General features: G+C 44.5%; 1 protein-coding gene and 1 pseudogene across 2 annotated transcripts; both read left to right on the top strand.

Annotated features, from left to right (window-relative positions):
* Nucleotides 1–908: 908 nt before the first annotated feature.
* LOC123933213 lies at nucleotides 909–1311 on the top strand (annotated as a pseudogene).
* Nucleotides 1312–8063: 6752 nt separating this feature from the next.
* CIDEC (cell death inducing DFFA like effector c) lies at nucleotides 8064–19396 on the top strand. Of its 2 annotated transcripts, none has more exons than XM_045992264.1 (6): nucleotides 8064–8082; nucleotides 9492–9569; nucleotides 10686–10839; nucleotides 14594–14752; nucleotides 14843–15030; nucleotides 18853–19396. In XM_045992264.1, the coding sequence occupies exons 2-6, from the start codon at nucleotides 9517–9519 to the stop codon at nucleotides 19013–19015; spliced, it is 717 nt and encodes a 238-aa protein (XP_045848220.1). In that variant the 5' UTR covers nucleotides 8064–8082; nucleotides 9492–9516; the 3' UTR covers nucleotides 19016–19396. The 2 variants fall into 2 exon arrangements, with proteins under 2 accessions (XP_045848220.1, XP_045848219.1); XM_045992263.1 differs by lacking the exon at nucleotides 8064–8082 and adding an exon at nucleotides 9185–9244.
* The last annotated feature ends 741 nt before the right edge of the window (nucleotides 19397–20137 follow it).

Here is a 20137-nt window from a genome sequence, read left to right as displayed (position 1 = left end):
CGGATAGACTTGCTCAATGTAGGGTTGCCACAAGCCTTCAATTTATGAAAAATGCACTGTCTGTGGAGCTCAATAAAGTGAAGCACCATAAAGCGAAACACAGTGAAGTAAAATAAGCCTGTGTCTTTCTCCTCCCCCTACACTCTCCAGAACGTCTTTTGTTGCCCTCTGCAAACTCTGCTGACTCTTTCGAATCCATCTTACTAATCCAGCAAAAATCTCCTCTCCGACATAAGCTCCTACAGCTCTTGCTCAGTGAGTCGCAATGTTTGTTTGTTTGTTTTTAAGATTTTACTTATTTATTTGACAGAGAGATCACAAGTAGGCAGAGAGGCAGGCAGAGGGAGAGGGGGAAGAGCTCCCCGCTGAGCAGAGGGCCTGATGCGGGGCTCGATCCCAGGACCCTGAGATCATCACCTGAGCTGAAGGCAGAGGCTTAACCCACTGAGCCACCCAGGTGCCCCACAGTGTTTGTTAAGCCTGGTTTAAAACCATCTGTGCTAGAAGTGCCTGGGTGTCTCAGTCATTAAGCATCTGCTTTTTGGCTCAGGTCAGGATCCCAGTGTCCTGGGATCGAGTCCCACATCAGGGTCCCTGCTCAGTTGCTTATGTGTGTATGTGTGGGGGGGTGTCTGCTTCTCCCTCTCCCACTCCCCCTGCTTATGTTCCCTCTCTTGCTGTCTCTCTCTCTCTCTCTGTCAAATAAATAAATAAATAATTTTTTAAAAGACCATCTGTGATAGAATCACCCAGGATTTTTTTTTTTAATCACCCAGAATTCTTACAAGCATATATTTCAGTGGCAGCAGTTGAGGCCAGCAGGCAAGGTAAGATGCAGCTGACCCAGGAGAGAAGCTGCTGCCAGAATCAGCTTCTTCTGAAGCGTCCCCGCTATGGGGCTGGCAGCTATGGCCAAGGAGATCCTGGGTGAAGCAGGCTGCACTTTAATGAGCTGGACAAGCTGCACGTGTGGGACCCTGAGGTTACCCAGCAGACCACAGAGCTGAAGGAAGAGTACAAGGACTCTGTGCACAAAATTGGCCAGTTTCAGAAAATAGTTGGTGGTTTACTTGAGTTTGTTGACCAACTTGCAAAAGAAGCAAAAAATGAAAAGATGAAAGCCATCGGTGCTCGGAACTTGTTCAAATCTATAGCAAAACCGAGAGAAGCCCAACAGCAGCCGCTGTAAGCACTGACAGTGGAACAGAAAATGCAGCTTGGAAGGTATCGGGTTGAATAGGAAGCTTTGTGTGAAATAGAAGCAGAACAAAATGAATTTATTGACCAATTTATTTTTCAGAAATGAACTGAAAATTTCATTTTATAGCTGGAGGGCCAAAAACCAAAACCAAACCCCAAAACCCTCTGTTCCATGCTGGTGACTTGACTAGTGACCCACGTAGGTCCTGAGAGATGGTGGGTAAGGGATGCAGCACCTCTAAAGGCAGAAAACTGATCTGAGGGGGATTGTGGCAGAAGTCTGAGCACATCTGCTGGTAAACACCCAGTGGCCATGGTGTTCCAGGCTCTCACCTCTCGGCATTCTTAGCCTGAACCTGAGCAGTCTGAAAACTCTAATCCTTTTTTTTTTTTTCTTTGTAAATTCACAAAGCTTTGGAAAGAAAGAGCAATAAATTATTGTTTAAAAAAATGAGTAAAAATAAAAGCATATATTTCTGGGGCACCTAGGTGATTCAGTCAGTTAAGCGGCCAGCTCTTGATTTTGGCTCAGATCATGATCTCAGAGTCCTGGGCTCAAGCCCTGTCTGGGGCCCCGCACTCAGCTGGGAGTCTGCTTGAGGATTCTCTCTCTCTCTCTCCCCCTCCAGCCCTCCCCTCATTTGTGCATGCTCTTTCTCTCTCTCAAATAAATGAATCTTAAAACACACACAGACACACATAGGGGCACCTGGGTGGCTCAGTCAGTTGAGCATTTTGCCTTTCACTCAGGGCTCAGGTCGTGATCCCAGGGTCCTGGGATAGAGCCCTGTGTCAGGCTCCCTGCTCCGCAGAAAGTCTGCTTTTCCCTCTCCCTCTGCTTGTTGCCCCTCCTGCTTGTCATCTCTCTCTGTCAAATAAATAAAGAAAAAATCTTAAAGAAAAAATAAAAACCCCATATATTTCTGGGTCTTACCCTCACCCAAATAAGTCATTCTTCCAAACTGGGCCTGAGACCGTTATTTTTAATCTAAAATGTTGACTAGGCAATGCATTTATGAGTTTTGAAATCAAACAATATAATACATTTATGCACAATGAGTACATGAAAAGATGTTCAGCACCGTTTGTCATTAGGGAAACGCATTTCAAAATCTCTACGAGATACCACTTCACACCCAGTAGGATGGCTAAAATAAAAAAGACAGACCATAACAAGTGTTGCCATGGATATGGAGGAAATGGAACCCTCAAATATTGCTGTTAGAAATGTAAAATGGTGCAGCTACTTTGGAAAAATAGTTTGGCAGTACCTAAAAAAATTAGAGTTACTAATATGGCCCAGCAATTCCATTCCTAGATAGATACCCAACGGAAGTGACAATATATATCCACACAGGGATATATGTCTTGTACACAGGGACGCCTGGGTGCCTCAGTCAGTTAAGTATCTGCCTTCAGCTCAGGTCATGATCCCAGGGTCCTGGGGTCAACCCTTGCACTGGGCTCCCTACTTAGTGGGGAGCCTGCTTCTCCCTCTGCCTGCCACTCCCCCACTTGTGCTCTCTCCCACTCTGACAAATAAATGAATAAAATCTTTTAAAAGAATGTACGCAAACATTCATAGCAGCATTACTTATAATGGTTAAATAGTAGAAACAGCCCTATCTTCATCAGCTGATGAGTGGATAAAAAAATGTGGCAGCTCCATAAATGGAATATTATTTGGCAATGAAGAAGGATACATACTACTGCATGGGTGATATTATGCCAAGTGAAAAGCGAGTATAAAAGAACCCCATATTGTATAATTCTATTTGTATGAAATATTTGGAATAGACCAAGCCATAAAGACAAAAAAGTAGTGGTTGACAGGAGGAAATACGGAGTAATTGTAATAGGTATGCAGTTTCTTTTTGAGGGCAACAAAAATATTCTGTAATTACATAGTAATGATTGTCGGACAACTTTGTGAATATACTAAAAACCACTGAATTGTACATCTCAAAAGGGTCAACTTAATCATATGGGCATTATATCTCAATAAAGCTGTTATTTTATTTTTTAAAATATTTTACTTATTCATTTGAGAAAGAGAGAGAGAGCAAGCATGAGCTGGATGAGGTGCAGAGGGAGAAGCAGGCTCTCCACTGAGCAAGGAACCTGACTGGGGGCTCAATCCCGTAACTCTGGGATCATGACCAGAGCCAAAGGCAGATGCCTAACAGCTGAGCCACTCTAGTGACCCAAAGCTGTAATTTTAAAACGCAAATGGTCATGAGGGAAGGGCAATAATGGAAAAGTGTGATCATTTACAGCAGTGATTTGTTTTTGTTTGTTTGTTTGTTTGTTTGTTTAACATAGGCTCCGTGCCCAACATGGGGCTTGAACTCACAACCCCAAGATCAAGAGTGGCACACTATACTGACTAAGCCAGCCAGGCCCCCCCAGAGCAGTGATTTGTAACTGCTTTTGTGCCATGGACATCTTTGGCAGCCTGGGGAACCCTTCTCAGAATGAAGTTTTTGGATGTACAAAATAAATTATATAAGATTACAGTGAAAGCAAATTGTATCAAAATAAAGTTCTCCAATTTAAAATATATATATGCAGTGAAAACTCCTCCTCTCAACTCCGCTCCCCATCCTCCCAGGTCTCAATCCAGTCTACCTGACTCCATCCAACCAAGGAAACACTTGGTGGTGGGTTTTTAAAATGTAATTGTATGTATTTCCAGAGTCAATTTAAGTACATACAAACAAATGTAAAGTTACATTCTGGGGCACCTGGGTGGTCAGGCAGTTAAGTGGCTGCCTTCGGCTTAGGTCATGATCCCAGGGTCCTGGGATCGAGCCCCGCATTCGGCTCCCTGCTCAGCGGGAAGCCTGCTTCTCCCTCTCCCACTCCCCTGCTTGTGTTCCCTCTCTCTGTGTCAGATAAATTTAAAAAATCTTTTAAAAAATAAAGTTATATTCTTATTTTACCCTTTCTTAAATACAGAGGATACTGCATTATACACACTAGTAAAGACCTTGCTTTTTGTTTCCACATAACAATATAACTTGGAGATTTTCCCTAGATCAGTACATAAGGAATATCCTCATTTTTTTTTTTTTTTTGCTTCTCAGGGTTATTCCATTGTATGAATATAAGATAATTTATTTAACCTGTCTCTCTTGTAGTACACTTGGATCATTTCCAATATTTTGCTATTACAAGCATAGCTTCATTTCATTCATGGGCAAGTAGATCTATATTCTAATACCAGAAGTGGTATTGCTGGGTCAAAGAATTTACGGTGTCTGTAATTTTGATAGATCTGGACACATTGCCTTCCACAGAGGTTAGATCAATTACATTCTCACCAACAATGTGTGAGTGTGTCTGACTCTTTGCTTTCCCACAGCTTTGCCAACAACATTTGCTAGTCTGATGGGTGAAGAATCACATCTCTGCATAGTTTTGTGTTTTATTTCTATTTCTTTTATTAATTTCTATAAGTGGGATTAAATGTCTTTTCATATACTTAAAGATCATTTGTATTTCATTTACCTGAACTATGTTCATATTCTTTGCCGAATTTTCTACCATTTTGTTGGTCTTAGTTTATACAGAGAGGAGGGAGAAGAGAATGAGAAAGAGGGAGAGAGAGAGAGATGCAGAGAGAGAGAGGGAAAGAAGGAGAGAGGTGGGGAAAGAGAGAGAGGAGATAAGCATCTCACCTATTTTAGTTCCAATATAGCTTTCTTTCTGTATGTCATTTGACTCTGTTCAGGTATGACAAGCTGAACATGCAGAACACTTTTTTTTTTTTTTAAACTAGGCTCCATGCCCAGTGTGGAGCCCAAATGCGGGGCTTGAACTCACAACCCTGAGATCAAGACCTGAGCTTAGATCAAGAATGAGATGCGGAGGTTGGGGCAACTTGAGGGTTTTGAAGGGTCAGGGGTGGGAGGTTGGGGGAACAGGTGGTGGGTAATGGGGAGGGCACGTTTTGCATGGAGCACTGGGTGTTGTGCAAAAAGAATGAATACTGTTACGCTGAAAAAATAAATAAAATGGAAAAAAAAAGTTAAAAAGGCAAAACTAAAAAAAAAAAAAATGAGATGCTTAACCAACTGAGCCACCCAGAATACTTTTAAAATATAGCTGAATACATAATCTTTTCTTTCATGGTTTCTCAATTTTGAGTCACAGGAAGAGTCCTTCTCCACTCCAAATTATCTCAAATGATTTCTAGGCACTTCAGAGTTTGAGAACCATGCTCAGTCATCTGCCTCTCCCACTAGAACGTAAGGTCCCCAGACTGGGACAAGAACTAAGGAATCTATGTCCCCAGCAGTCCATAGTGCCTGGCATAGTGTACATGCTCAAGAAAATGCTTGTTGAACAAGTAAATACCAGCTGGTTCAACACCATCCTCTCCTAAGGACTGTAAAGAATCCTCAGGCTCATGGAGCCATCCTCCACCCCAAGGCAGATGATCTTTGGCTTTAACTTGCAGTTACTTTTCTTCTTCTCCTTCTCCTTCTTCTTCTTCTTTTTTTAATCTGTGTCTGCTTCCCATGGTGCCCTGGAAGTTCGTCATCAGGGACAGACTGCTTCTGAGTCATCCACTGACGCACAATCACATGTTAGATGTTCAATAAAGTCTGAGGCATGAATGTCCAAGGGAGGGGCCCAACCTGTTCCCCAGAACTTCTTGTCTGAAGTACTTGTTTGTACTTCTCTTCTGGCTCTTGGACTGCCTTCAAGTTTAATGACTTGTGTTCCCGTCTCCTCACCCTGCTCATTCCTATCCCAGATCCTTTGCACTGATACTTCCTTTGCTTTGAATGTTCCCCCAGGACTTCAAAAGATTGGCTTCTCAGCAGTAGGATTTAGCTCGAAGCTCACCACCTTTGAGGCCTTGCCCGAACCTACAAGCCAGTATAGCTCTTTAGCCATTTGTTATCATACCACTTTGTTTTTTTCCCCTAGAACGTCATTATCTGAAATCCTTTTGTTTATTTGCATATTTGCACAAGACCTGAGTTCCCCTCTGCCCTAGGAATGTCAGCTCCTTGAAGTGTGGGACAAGGCTGTCTTCTTTCCTACTGTATTCTCAGCCCCTCCGAGGGCTGGCACATAGTAAGTGCCTAATAAATATTTGTTGAATGAATGAATGAATGAATGAATGAGTGAATAAATGATGGCTGTTTGGGAGCTCTGCCAGAGAGGGATTTAGATATTAATAATAGGGGCACCTGGGTGGCTTGGTTGGGTGTCTGACTCTTGATTCTGCTTCAGGTCATGATCTCTGGTTCCTGGGATCAGGCTCTGCACTCAGCGGGGAGTCTGCTTCTCTCCCTCTCCCTTTGCCTTTCCCCTCGCTCACTCGCTTGCGCACACGAGTGCTCGCTCTCTCAGATAAATTAATTGATTAATCTTTAAAATAATAATAATAGCAATAGTGATTTATTGAGCCCCAAGGATGCACTAAATTCTGCAGCAGGCATTTCATGATTATCTCATTCAACCTTCATGACAACCCAATGGGGTAGGAGTTATTTTTAATCCCTATTTGTCATATCCAACTGAGGCTTAGAAGAGTCACATCACACAGCCAATGCTAGACCTCTAGCTCTCAGAGTAGGGTTCCTGAGCAGTCACACCTTCAGGATCACCTAGGAAACTCTTAGAAATGGTTTCTTAGACTCCACCCCAGTCAGACTGAGTCAGAAACTCTGGAATGGGGCCCAGCAATCTGAATTTTAACAAGCTTTCAGGTGATGATACACAGTGTGAAACACCTTGAGCTGAAACAAGATGGCCTTGAACTCTCTTTTTTTTTAAACAGCTCTATGAATCACTTGTAAAAGTAGAAATAAACAATTAACAGTCAATGGCTTTTAGCATATTTTCAGTGTTGTTCAACCATAGCCAAAATGGACTGTGATTAGAATAATTGATTAGGACATTTTTGTCTCTTCTAAAAGAAACCCCATCACTCCCCATTAGAATTATTCCCCATTTCCTCCCCCTCCCCAGCTCTAAGCAACCACTAATTTATTTTTTGTTTTTATAGTTTTGCCTGTTCTGGATATTTCATACAAATATGTATGTGATCTTTTGTGACTGGCTTCTTTCACTTTGCATGTTTTCAAAGTTTATCCATGTAGTAGCATGTAATCCTTTTTAATTGACAAATAATATTCCATTTATGGATATGCCATATTTAAAGAATGCATTCGTCAATTGATGAACATTCGTTTCTGTCTTTTAACTATTGTGAACAACACTATGAAAACCATGGACATATGTTTTCATTTCTCTTGGATAGTATATACAGGAGTAGGATTGCTGGGTCAAGGGTAAGACCTTACACTATTAACCACTACATATTTCAGCTAGTCTTAGCCTCTACTATTATTAAATAATTATATTATAACACCTATTCACTTCCATCTATGAGCTGTCTGTTGCAAAGTCCTTTACTTTCATTATCACAAATCCTCACCTCAATCCCCTAACACAGGAATTATTATTGCCCTTATACGGGTGAGAGAAACTGGGGCTCACAGAAGTGAGACAGCTTGTCTACGCTCAGTGAACTTGAGTGGGGCTGGGACCACAACCTACATGTGCCTATTTTCTGTGCCCTCTGTGCCTGATATCACGTCCTGAGCCATACCCTGTCCCAAAGTTTTCGAAACTTGCCTCTTCCCCTCCTTTTGGGCCTTTTCTGGAAGTTTGGCTGGCCTGACGTCCCAAGGGTGAGAGCTACACACTCACTCCCTGTGCTCTTTTCCCCAGCTGGGGCTGAAGGCCAGGGGAGGGGCTTCCCTGAGAGCTGGAAATAAAATGGAGGGAGGGCTGTGCTGTGCTGGGCTGAGCAGTTAGTTATCCTACGGGAGTTATCTGACTAGAGGCTGTAAGGGGGAGGTAAGTGTTTTCTTTTGGGATTTTGTAGGGGAAGGGCTCCTGGAGAGCAGGTGAGTTGGGCTCAGCATGGGGAGTAAGGAGTAAGGCAGAGACAGTGGATTTGGGTAGTCCTAAGTGGGGGAGTTCACAGATAGGCTAGCCTAGGAAGTCCCCCTAATTGTTAAAAGGAAAGAGATACCCAACTGGGGAGGGGGTTCCTTGTTCCATGACCACCCCCTGAGCCCCAGGCTTGTGCCTCTGCACCGGGAATAGAGAGAACATCCGAGGACGAGGCACCCAAGGATTGGTGGGGCTAAGGCAGACACAGACACTGAGGCACACTTGGCTTGGAAGTAGGAAGGGCAAGATAAAGGGGGAACTGTGTGAGCCATCTAAAAAGTCTTTCCAGAGCTTCTGTTTCCCCCATTTATTATGTTCTTGTCCTGTCTGTGCTGTCCATATAAAACTTTTCTCATCAGTAAATAAATAAATAAAATAAAATAAATAAAAAGGCTTTCCAAAGAGTGAAAAATAGTGAAGTTGGGGCTTCAATGCTGCGTATGATTAGCCCTGGGCTGGTGGAGGACACTGCAGGTGGTGGGACCTGTCAACGCAAAGGCTTGGAGCATGCAAGACCCAAGGCAGGCAGGTTTAAGAAGAGAAAGTGGCAGGTGAGCCCGGGGCTATCAGCTAGATCTTTGGGTTCAGGATGGTTACCAGTAGCCATAAGCCATAGTGGCTATTTCAATTCAAATTAGTTACATTAAACAAAATTAAAAATCCAACTCCTCCGTTGTACTAGCCACATTTCAAGTGCTTGGTAGCCACATGAAGCTAGCAGTTGTGGTACTGGGGAGAAAGGATATAGAACATCTCCAACATCCGTCATCACAGAAAGTCCTTTTGGCCAGTGGGAAGTCTCAGAAAGGGTCTGGATTGTTCAAGGGCACAGGAGAGAGCCTTTGTGGACTAGGCAGCCTGGTCTGTGTGAGCCTGGCCTGGGAGGTGTCTGGGCTATAGGTGAGGAAAGAGTCTCCAGAAGAGGGGGGTGGTGTGACTCACCTCCTGCCAGCATGAATTGGACTCTGCCCCCAGGGACAGGACCCAACCAGGCAGGGCCTCTTCAGCCCCAGCTGGGGATCCCTGATCAGTGTGATCAGAGCCAGAGTCAGAGAAACATGGAGTGAGTAGTCCTGGGGAGGGAGGGGCAGCTTGCTGAGTGGGCTTGGGCCGTGAGGGGGTTTCCAGCTTGGTCTCAGTTGGCATGTGTGGGATGGGACAGGAGAAGGGCTGGAAAAGTGTGTGTGGGAGTTGTAAGGAGAGACCAAAGTGGAGGTTAGCTGGATGGGCGTGGGGTTTCACTGTGTCAAATGACGAGTGAGAGGGAGTCTTGTATTCCTACCCTAACTAGCTTTCTGCTTCCTTCCCAGGTCCACCACTATCCAGGTGACAAGGATGGAATATGCCATGAAGTCCCTCAGCTTTCTCTACCCCAAGTCCTTGTCCAGGTGAGGAGAGCCAAGGGTGGAAGCAAAGGGGAACCACTTGGGAGCAGTAAGGCAGACCTTTTCAAACTTCAAAGCGCTCATAAGTTCCCTGGGCATCTTGTTAAATGCAGATGTCGATTTAGTGTCTGGAGTGGGGCCCAAGATTTTGCACTTCTTTTGTCTTAGTTAGAGAGAGAGAGTGGAGCTCTTGAGTAGGGGTAGGGGGCACAAGAGGGAGAAAGAATCTTTTTTTTTAAAGAGTTTATTTATTTATTTGACAGAGAGAGATCACAAGTAGGCAGAGAGGCAGGCAGAGAGAGAGAGAGGGAAGCAGGCTCCCCGCTAAGCAGAGAGCCCAATGTGGGACTCAATCCCAGGACCCTGAGATCATGACCTAAGCTGAAGGCAGTGGCTTAAGCCACTGAGCCACCCAGGCGCCCAGGGAGAAAGAATCTTAAGCAAGCCCCATACTCAGTGCAGAGCCCAAAGCAGGGCCCAGTCTCTGGACCCTGAGATCATGAGCTGAGCTGAAATCAAGAGTTGGACATTTAACCAACCGAGCCACCAGACGCCCCCATTCTGGATCTCATTTAAACCTGATCACAACTTTTGGAAGTGGGGATTATGACACCAAATTAATAGGTGGGGACACCGAGGCACAGATTGGGTGCTCTCAGTCACCTAGCCAATAGGTAGTGGAGCCAGGATTCAGGCTTGGGTCTGACTCAAAAACCCAGGCCCCTTCACCACTTCATTTCACTTTACAGATGGGAAGAGAGAGGCCAAGGAGGAAAGTGGGACTGGGGGGATGTGGGATGGGTCCCCTATCACCTTGCTACTCATCACGGTCAATGCCAACGAGCAGCATCAATGCCACTTAGAAATTTATTAGACATTTGGAATCCCAGACTCCACCCAGACCTACTGAATCAGATTGAGATCCCCAGAGGAAATATATGTTCACTAACGTTTGAGATGTACTGATCTAACAAGGCCTTTGAGCAACACTAGTAAGACTTAGAACAGGGCTGGTGGTGGTGGAGGACGAAAAAATATGGAAGGGAAGTGAGTGTCTTGCAGTGGGGTAGGGCTGGGAGGCAGCAGACAACTCATTCTGATGCTCTAAATTGTCCCCAGGCACGTGGCCATGAGCACCTCAGTGGTGACCCAGCAGCTCTTGTCTGAGTCCAGCCAGGAGGCCCCAAAGGCCCGGCGCTGCAGAGTAAGCACTGCTGACCGGAGCGTACGGAAGGGGATCATGGCGCACAGTCTCAAGGACCTCCTGCACAAGGTGAGGGACAGAACTGCCCTCAGCACAGCCCAACCGCTGGGACTGTGGCTGAGAGCTGACCATGCCAGCTGCCTCTGTCCTCCAGGTCATGAGCTGGGAGTTCAGCCAGGATGGACTTCATGAGTTAGATGGTGAAATATTTCCTTCCTGATGCCAGCTCTAATGAGTTGGTAGGGCCTGCCTGGAGTGCTGTCCACTGGATTAGTGACCGGGGGGGAGGCAGAATATTACCATCCTATACTAACAGTAGGCCCGTGGTATTTTCAGAGTCTATTTTTCTTGTTAGAAGGACCCTTAGATTCCCTTTTCCATTGTACACACACCTGGTAGTTGGGGAAATAGGCAAGATTTTAGAGAGTCTCTTCCCCATCTCCTCCATTCAGCCAGGGCAGGTCTTCAATCCATCTCCTACACTGGCTTTCCAAGGAAGGCTCTGTTAATCGCTGTGGAAGATGTTAAACTACCGATCAGGTAAGCATCCAGAGCAGGAAACCAAAGACACATGGCTTTTGTGGATAGCAGTTAACAGCAGGCAAGAATGACACCCTTCCCCATTTCCATGCTTCTTCTTTCCCACTGCCTCTCCTACAGCCTCATCTAATCTGACTCCATATTAATCTTGTGCTTCACTGCCCCATTAGCTTATCAGCTGAAGGTGACGGGACCCCTGCTACTATCCAAGCCCAGTTGCCTGGCACAGATCATACATTTGGATTACGCTTCTCATTACTAGAGTCTAGAGTTTAATATAGAGAAATCATAGCTGACCTAAGCCTCTATTCCAGAGTCCTTCCCGTTTCTGTGAATTAGGTCTGTTCTTCTTCATGGGAGCCCATTTCCCCTCTCTTGTGAGGCTTGTGGCTGGTACACATCATTTCTTATCACCTGAATCAAAAGGTCTCTTTTACACTTGAGTCTAGATTTGCTAATGTTTTTCACCTGAGGTCTGGAGACCACCTCCTGTACCAAAATGGATTTGCTGCACATGACTTCCCAGACTGCAGTCCCTGGGTTATGAGTGAGGCTCAGGGGTTGTCATTTTTAGCAGGTTCTTCAGGACATTCTTATCCACTGAGTTTGGGGACCCCAAGTTAGAGTCCTAACTCCAAAGGATGCAGGGAGGTACAATAGTGAGAGTCCATCTTTTCAGCATGGAACAAAGGTTAAAAGTGGATCCTACTGATCAAGTGGAGGGGGACATCAAACTATGCAGACTGCTTTTCCAAGTTTAGCAATGTGAAGAAAGGAACAAAGAGAGTGAGGGGAAAAGAGCAAAGCGATATGGTTGGCAGTGACTAGATTATTAGTCCCTATTGGCCATGGCAAAGAACAGAGGGGTTTCATTTTAAAAGAACACAGTAATCCTTTGGAGGATTTTTTAAAAAATTAATTTTGAAAGAATCTCAAACTAACAGAAGTTGCAAGAACAATACAAGGCTTCCTAAATCACTTGAGAGGAGGTTGCCAACCTGATGCTTCTTATTCTTGGATACTTCAGTGTATCTTTTCTACAAACAAGAATATTCTCCTATATAATTGAAATATACTGGGATTTAAACCCAGGCTGTCTTGTCATACACTTTTGCATTTAACCATAGTGAGGCCTCTAAGACTATACTTGCCTCAACTATTTGGATGACGAAATGAGTTCAGATACACGAGATAACTTTCCTACATCCAGAATCATGTAAGGGAGCTAGAATTCAGATGCAGGTCTCTTTAACTCTAGAGCTACACTATCCAGTGCAGTAGTGACTAGTTACATGTGGTTACTGAACTCTTGAAATGAGGCTATTTGAAACTGAGATGAGCTTAAGTATAAGTAACACACAAGATTTTGAAGACTTAATATGAAAAAAAGTAAACTCCTAAATTTTATCCCAATTTTATGTTGAAATCATATTTTAGATGGAATTAAATGTATTACAAGTATCATGCAACTATTAGAAAATTTAAAGTTATATATGTGTGACACAGAGCATCTATGAAAACTCACAGCTAACAACATGCCTAATGGGAAATTCTGAAAACTTTCCCCTTAAGATCAAGATTGAGATAAGGGTATCTGTCCTTGCCACTTCTACACAACATGGTGCTGGAGGTTCTATCCAGGCTAATCAGCAAGAAAATAAAATAAAAGGCACCCTGACTGGAAGGGAAGGGGTAAAACTATGCCTATTTGCAGATATAAAACCCTACAGAACACACACACACACACACACACAGAGCTAATAAATGGGTTCAGCAAGGTTGCATGATATAGGGTTGCAAGATATAAGATCAATATATAAAAATCAATTGTATTTCTATACACTGCCAACAAATAATCTGAAAATAAAATTAAGAAAATGAGGGGGCACCTGAGTGGCTCAATTGGTTAAGCATCCAACTCTTGATCTCAGCTCGGGTCTTGATCTCAGGGTCGTGAGTTCAGGTCCTGTGTTGAACTCCATGCTGGATGTGGAGCCTATCTTTAAAAAATGAGTTTATTCATAATAGCATCAATAAGAATAGAATGTTTAAGAAGAACTTTAACAGGGGCACCTGGGGGGCTCAGTGGGTTAAGCCTCTGCCTTCGGCTCGGGTCATGATCTCAGGGTCCTGGGATCAAGCCCCACATCAGGCTCTGCTTAGCAGGGAGCCTGCTTTCTCCTCTCTCTCTGCCTGCCTCTCTGCCTACCTGTGATCTCTGTCTGACAAATAAATAAATAAAATCTTTAAAAAAAATAAAAAGTGATTTATTGAGGCACCTGGGTGGCTCAGTCAGTTCAGTGTCTTCCTTCTGGGGTGCCTGGGTGGCTCAGTGGGTTAAGCCTCTGCCTTCGGCTCAGGTTATGATCTCAGGGTCCTGGGATCGAGCCCCGCATCGGGCTCTCTGCTCAGCAGGGAGCCTGCTACCCCTTCCACCCCTCTTTGCCTGTCTCTCTGCCTACTTGTGATCTCTGTCAAATAAATAAATAAAATCTTTTTTTAAAAAAGTGCATTCCTTCTGCTCAGGTCATGATCCCAAGGTCCTGGGACCAAGCCCCATGTTGTGGGGGGGGGGGGTCCCAGCTCAGCGGGGATCCTGCTTCTCCTTCTGCTTGCCACTCCCCCTGCGTGTGCTCTTTCACTCTCTCTCAAATAAATAAATGAAATATTTTTTAATGTGAATATTATTCAGCCATAAAAAGAAATGAATCATATTACAACATAGACGAACAGTGAAAAGATACTGACGGAAAGAAGTCAGTCTAAAAAGACCATATATGATTCCATTTATATGAAATGTCCAGAATGGGCAAATCCAAAAAGAGACAAACAGTAAAGGTTGCCATGGGTTGGGGCATGGGAAATGAGGGCTAATGGATAATGGGTTTCTTTTGGGTGATGAAAATGTTCTGAAATTGGATAGTTGTGATGGTTGTACAACTTTGTGAACGTACTAAAAAACACTGAATTGTATATTTTAAAAGGATGAATTTTATGGCATGTGAATTATATCTTAATAAAAAGTTACGTATGTGACTCCCACTATATTTTTACTGAACAGCACTGTTCTAGAACATAACCATGTATCCAGATACTAAGAAAGACCGTAATATAGAATCTTTGGATGGTGATCCCATAGCAAGAGCCTGGGTTCCAGTCCCATTTCCCATAGATCCTTATCCACTTGTTCTTTCCCTGGCAGCTGAGATGATGCAATATGGGTCTTCCTCATGCTCTGTGGCTGCGTGGGGATGGCAGAAGCTTCACTGACTTTATTTTCTAGGTCCGGGACACCCTGATGCTGGCAGACAAGCCCTTCCTTCTGGTGCTGGAGGAAGATGGTACAACTATAGAGACAGATGAGTATTTCCAAGCCCTGGCAGATGACACAGTGTTCATGGTTCTCCAGAAGGGGCAGAAATGGCAGCCCCCATCCGGACAGGTGAATTTCCACGTGTGTAGAGGGGAGAACATTGGGGAGTCTGGAAGAAGTCCTTGGGAGGGTGCCAACCACAGCCTTGTCTTGATACAGGGTACCAGGCACCAACTTGCCCTCTCCGGTAAGCCTGCCAAGAAGATTGATGTGGCTCGCGTAACCTTTGACCTATACAAGATGAACCCACAGGACTTCTTTGGTTGCCTGAACGTGAAGGCCACTCTGTATGGCACATACTCCCTTTCCTATAACCTGCACTGCTACCGGGCCAAGCACCTCATGAAGTGAGTGAGTTGGGATTTGCTGGGGATAGGGTGGGTATTAGCAATGAGGGAACTCCGCTCTGCTCACATGAGCCTGGGACTAGTGTTGACAAGGCATGAGAATTAGCATTTGTCTAGAATGTTATGGTTGAATTAGTGCTTTACAGTATGCCAAAGGGATACACATACACCTCCAGGTGGAACTGGGATATATTATTTTTCTAATTACCTTCCACTATAACTACTTTTTTTCCACCTAAAATAGTAAGTAGTTTTCTAATCAATTTTTAAAAAGTGAATATGTGTCAAAGATTTTACTGAACTCATTAATTAAGGAGAGAACCAGCAGGAAGTTACAATCAGTTCAGAGAATTAAAAAAACCACCAATACATACAGGTCCATCAAGAATGCTGAGATAACTGGGCGCCTGGGTGGCTCAGTCAGTTGAGTTGCCAACTCTTGGTTTCAGCTCAGGTCATGATCTCAGGGTGATGGGATTGAGCCCCATGTCGGGCTCTGCCCTCTACCTGGGGAGTCTGCTTGGGATTTTCTCTCTCCCTCTGCTTCTGTCCCTCCCCTCTCCCTCATAAATAAATAAAATCTTTTTTTAAAAAGATTTTATTTATTTATTTGACAGACAGATCACAAGTAGGCAGAGAGGCAGGCAGATATAGAGGAGAAAGCAGGCTCCCTGCAGAGCAGAGAACCCGATGCGGGGCTTGATCCCAGGACCCTGGGATCATGACCTGAGCCGAAGGCAGAGGCTTTAACCCACTGAGCCACCCAGGCACCCCATAAATAAATAAATCTTAAAAGAAAAAAGAATGAGATAACTTCATAGATACAAAATTGGATTTCTCCCTGTGGGTGGGAGGGACAAAATAAATGTCCTTCCATAGATGGAAATAATTTGCATGTCTATGGACAATAGTCACTTGTATTATCTAATGAACTTCTTTTCAACATTTTACTTTACTTTTGAAAGTTTAATCAAGTAACACAGGAAGCATGAGAATATGTTATATCGTAAGACAAGTACCATTATGGTGATGCCTCCCAATTTCAGCTGTTCCACTGGCATTCGAGTGAATTCTTACCCTATCAGGTGGAGGCAACCACTGAGGCAGACATCCAACTCTTCCAAAGCCACAAAGCTAGGGAATAGCAGAGCATGGCCTCTCGCCAGTTTCTTCTAACACATGTTCTACTTCTCTCCCATTGCTTCACTTAGTGTCTACTGGGCACCCACTGGGTGCCTGGCCCTATGATGTAAGCTAAAGATCCGGAGATAAACAAGATGTCAGAACAAGTACAATGATGGCAAGACTTTTTATTGCCTCCAGTCCCTTGGTGAATGCTGACACAGAGCAGTAATTCAGGTCATTGCAGAATGAATGAAGACGCATCTGATCCTTGTTCTTAGAGGCCTTCTGAGAAGTCCTGCTCAGGGTCCCCAGAGTTCTGCCAGAACATAGCTAGAGTAGACCAAACCTTCTTGGCTTCTTTTTTTTAAAAAATCAGTTGTGCGTGTGTGTGTTTGTGTTTGTGTGTGTGTTTAAGATTTTGTTTATTTGAGAGAGAGAGAATGAGAGAGAGCACAAGCAGGAGGAGCTGTAGGCAGAGCAGGCAGAGGGAGAAGCAGGCTCCCCACTAAGCAAGGAGCCGGACGCGGTACCGATCCCAGGACCCTGGTTCATGACCTGAGCTGAAGGCAGAGGTTAACTGACTGAGCCACCCAGGCACCCCCTTCTTGGCTTTCTGAGCTTCTTCTGTGCATAGCCAGTCTGGAGATGAGGGACCTGAGGTGTGTGGTTCTGCTTGCCAGAGATGACACCCAGTATCAGGCTTGCACCTAGTGCTGTGGCTAAAAGTCCCATATTCCTCCTATACTATATCATGCCCCATGTTGATCTGGGCTTGCGGCTGATAGTTTGCAAATTTCAAAATCTAGAGCAAGAAGCTTCAGCCTTTAAACTCAGTGCATTTAGGGGAAGTATGACTCTCAGACCTAAACACAGTAGACATGTTGGTATCAAAAAAACAGCAAGCTGGAGCGGGTATGGTGACTTAGTGGTGTCAGCTAGTTTTATCATTACCGTTGTAGTAAAACATACCTAAAGTTTACCACTTTAACCATTTTAAAGTGTACAATTCAGTGGCGTTAAGTACATTCACGATGTTGTATAACAGTTACCACTATCAATTTCCAGAACTTTTTCATCATCTTAAACTGAGACTCTGTCCCCATTAAACACTAACTTTCCACTCCCTCTACTTCCAGCCCCTGGTAACCTGTGTGTTACTTTCTTTCTCTGTTAATTTGCCTACTCTAGATATCTTACACAGTGCTTGTTCTTTTGTGACTTGTTTATGTCATTGAGCATAATGTTATCAAGGTTCATCCATGTTGTAACAAGTTGTCAGAACTTCATTCCAATTTATGGCTGGACAGCTGGACAGCTGGTTTTAAGCTTCTGTTCTGTTATTTGAGGTATAGCCTTTAAAATTTTAAAAGAAGGGGCGCCTGGGTGGCTCAGTTGGTTGAGCATCCAACTCTTGGTTTCAGCTCAGGTCATGATCTCAGAGTCGTGAGATCACGCCCCTTATTGGCAGGGTGCGGGGGGGGGGGGTGTGTGTCTGTGACAGGGCAGGGAGTCTGCTGGAGATTTTCTCCTCCTTCTGCCCTCTCCCCCATTCATTCTCTCTCACTCTCCCCCTGCCTCTTTCTCCTTAAAATAAAGAAATAAATCTTTAAAAAAATAAGTCAAAATTTAGAGAATTTTCATGTGTAGATGTTTATAGTTCTAATTATCTTTCTGCCTCCCCATACCTCAACCATAAGTTCATTTATCGAATAAAGGTTAATAGTTTGAAAGGTTTTTTTTAAAAAGATTTTATTTATTTATTTGACAGAGTTCACAAGTAGGCAGAAAGGCAGGCAGAGAGAGAGAGAGAGAGGAAGAAGCAGGCTCCCTGCTAAGCAGAGAGCCTGATGCGGGGCTCAATCCCAGGACCCTGCGATTATGACCTGAGTCGAAGGCAGAGGCTCTAACCCACTGAGCCACCCAGGTGCTCCTAGTTTGAAAGTTTTAATACCAGCCAGAAAAAGTCTTTATTTTCCTTTTTTTCCCCTCCCTAACCACCTCCACCCAGGACTAGTAATCTCTTTTAAACAGATCTGGATAAGAACTTGGTTAAAGTGGTCAAACATTCTACCAGTTACTCTTGTTTTGCCCTACTCATCTACCTGTTAGGCTCCCAATGACGTGATCTCATATTGTTTCAACCTCATAACCCTGTGAGGCACTGAAATGGTATGATCCTATTTGATGGATGGGAAAGCAGCTCAGAACTCTAGTGGTTGGCCATGCTTCACATAGCTGAGAAGACTGGATTAGAATGCTGGCCTACATGACTCGAGTCCTGTTCTCAGTACATCGCAACACTAGGCATAGGGGATCTTCATGTCCAGTACCCTGAAAATTAGCTAGACCACACATGACTTGGAAATCTAGAACAGTGGTCATGAAGGACAGCGCCATGGTATGGAGATTCATGTGGCTGGCCCAAAGTAGTATTACAAAATGTAAAGGTCTTATTAAATGAGCTTGAAACTTGCATGAGAAAATAGCGAGGTTTTCGACATCTCAATGAAAGTACGATGCCAGGCAATGCCTGTAGACCATCTTCCATTTGCTGAGGGAGGACAGCATCCACTCCGGCTGACACACCGTTCTATGGTTTGTGAAACTGTGGAGGTAGCATGGAGGGGGAGACATTTAGAGGATGCAGGGAGAGGTTTTCTTTGTGGTTTGACTCTAGTGCCTTTTTCTTCCACCCAGGGAAGTTCTTCGTTGGGCCCTCCTCAGCATGCAGACCACAGGCCACGTGCTGCTCGGCACCTCCTGTTACATGCAGCAGCTCCTGGATGCCACAGAGGGAGGGCAGCCCCCTGAGAGCAAGGCCCGATCTCTCATCCCAGCCTGTCTGAAGACACTGCAGTGACACCTCCAGTCCCTGGAGGCATTCCCCAAAGACCAGACTGTGGCCCCCATGCTCAGCTAGTAGCTGCCACAGGCTGGCAGCTAGACACGTCCTACCTCACCACATCCTCCTCACCCACACAGGACCATGAAGGAAGCAGCCTTCCCAGGGGGAAAGGCTGGAAACCTGAGGGTTCTTAGCCTGGCCCAGCTCCTTCCTGTCCAGGGTAGCATAGCTGACCAAGAAAGGTCACCAGCAGGCTAGGCACAAAGTCTGCCCCTCACTTACTGTCTTCACATGCTCCCCACCTCCTGGCCTCCCAGCCCTAATACTCCTGAGTGAACCACCAAGTCTGCTAGTGTATGATCTTAGAGAGCTCACATTATATTATTTATGCGGATACATCTTTGCTTGTGTTCTTTGGGGCTGAGGCTGGGGCTCTATCTGGAAGGTTGGAAAGGTCTGAGGGAAGAGAGGGATCTATTGTCAAACCATTTTTCAAAATGTGGGGTTACAGGAAATGGGATTTCATCTACCAACAGAAAAAATTTTGATTCTGGAACTAATGTCTGCTTAATCAGAGACTTGAGCAGACCAGGTAATCAATATGATTAAGGACAATTTCCAAAATAAATCTGTCCACCAGAAGGGCTTTGAATGGCAGGGTGGGACTAAGGCACTCTTCTAATTTCTCAGTGTTGCATTTTATTACAACCTTTTAAGTGTTTAGTTGGGAAAGGACTCATCAGGGCGTAACACAAGCGTCGGTCTATGCAATGCTCTCCCTAGCTTGCCAGAAGCTTATCTTTCATGTTCAGCACTATCAACTTCAGGATTTCCAAATGAGCTGTTACTTAGGCACAAAGAAGGTTAGTTTCTCATCAGTGAGAGCTGGGATTTTTCGACCTAGAGCAACTCAAACAAGATAAGCATGAAAGGCCAGTTTGTAGGTGACTGGGCTTTAGTGTGTGGCTCTCAGATTCAAAAATATGTCATTTCTGCCCCTGAATATAAAGCCTTTTAGGGTTTTAGATACAGAATCCTGCCTTACCAAACCTAGAGTCTGCAAAGTTTTTGCTGGCAGCCGATCCAAACCTACAGCCATGTGTGGGAGGAGCTGCAGAGCTAGAAAAACATACTTTC

Source organism: Meles meles, chromosome 20 (assembly GCF_922984935.1).
Source record: "Meles meles chromosome 20, mMelMel3.1 paternal haplotype, whole genome shotgun sequence".
Taxonomy (NCBI): Eukaryota; Metazoa; Chordata; class Mammalia; order Carnivora; family Mustelidae; genus Meles; species Meles meles.
The sequence above is the reverse complement of the archived record's forward strand: the minus strand, read 5'-3'. Positions and strand labels throughout refer to the sequence as shown.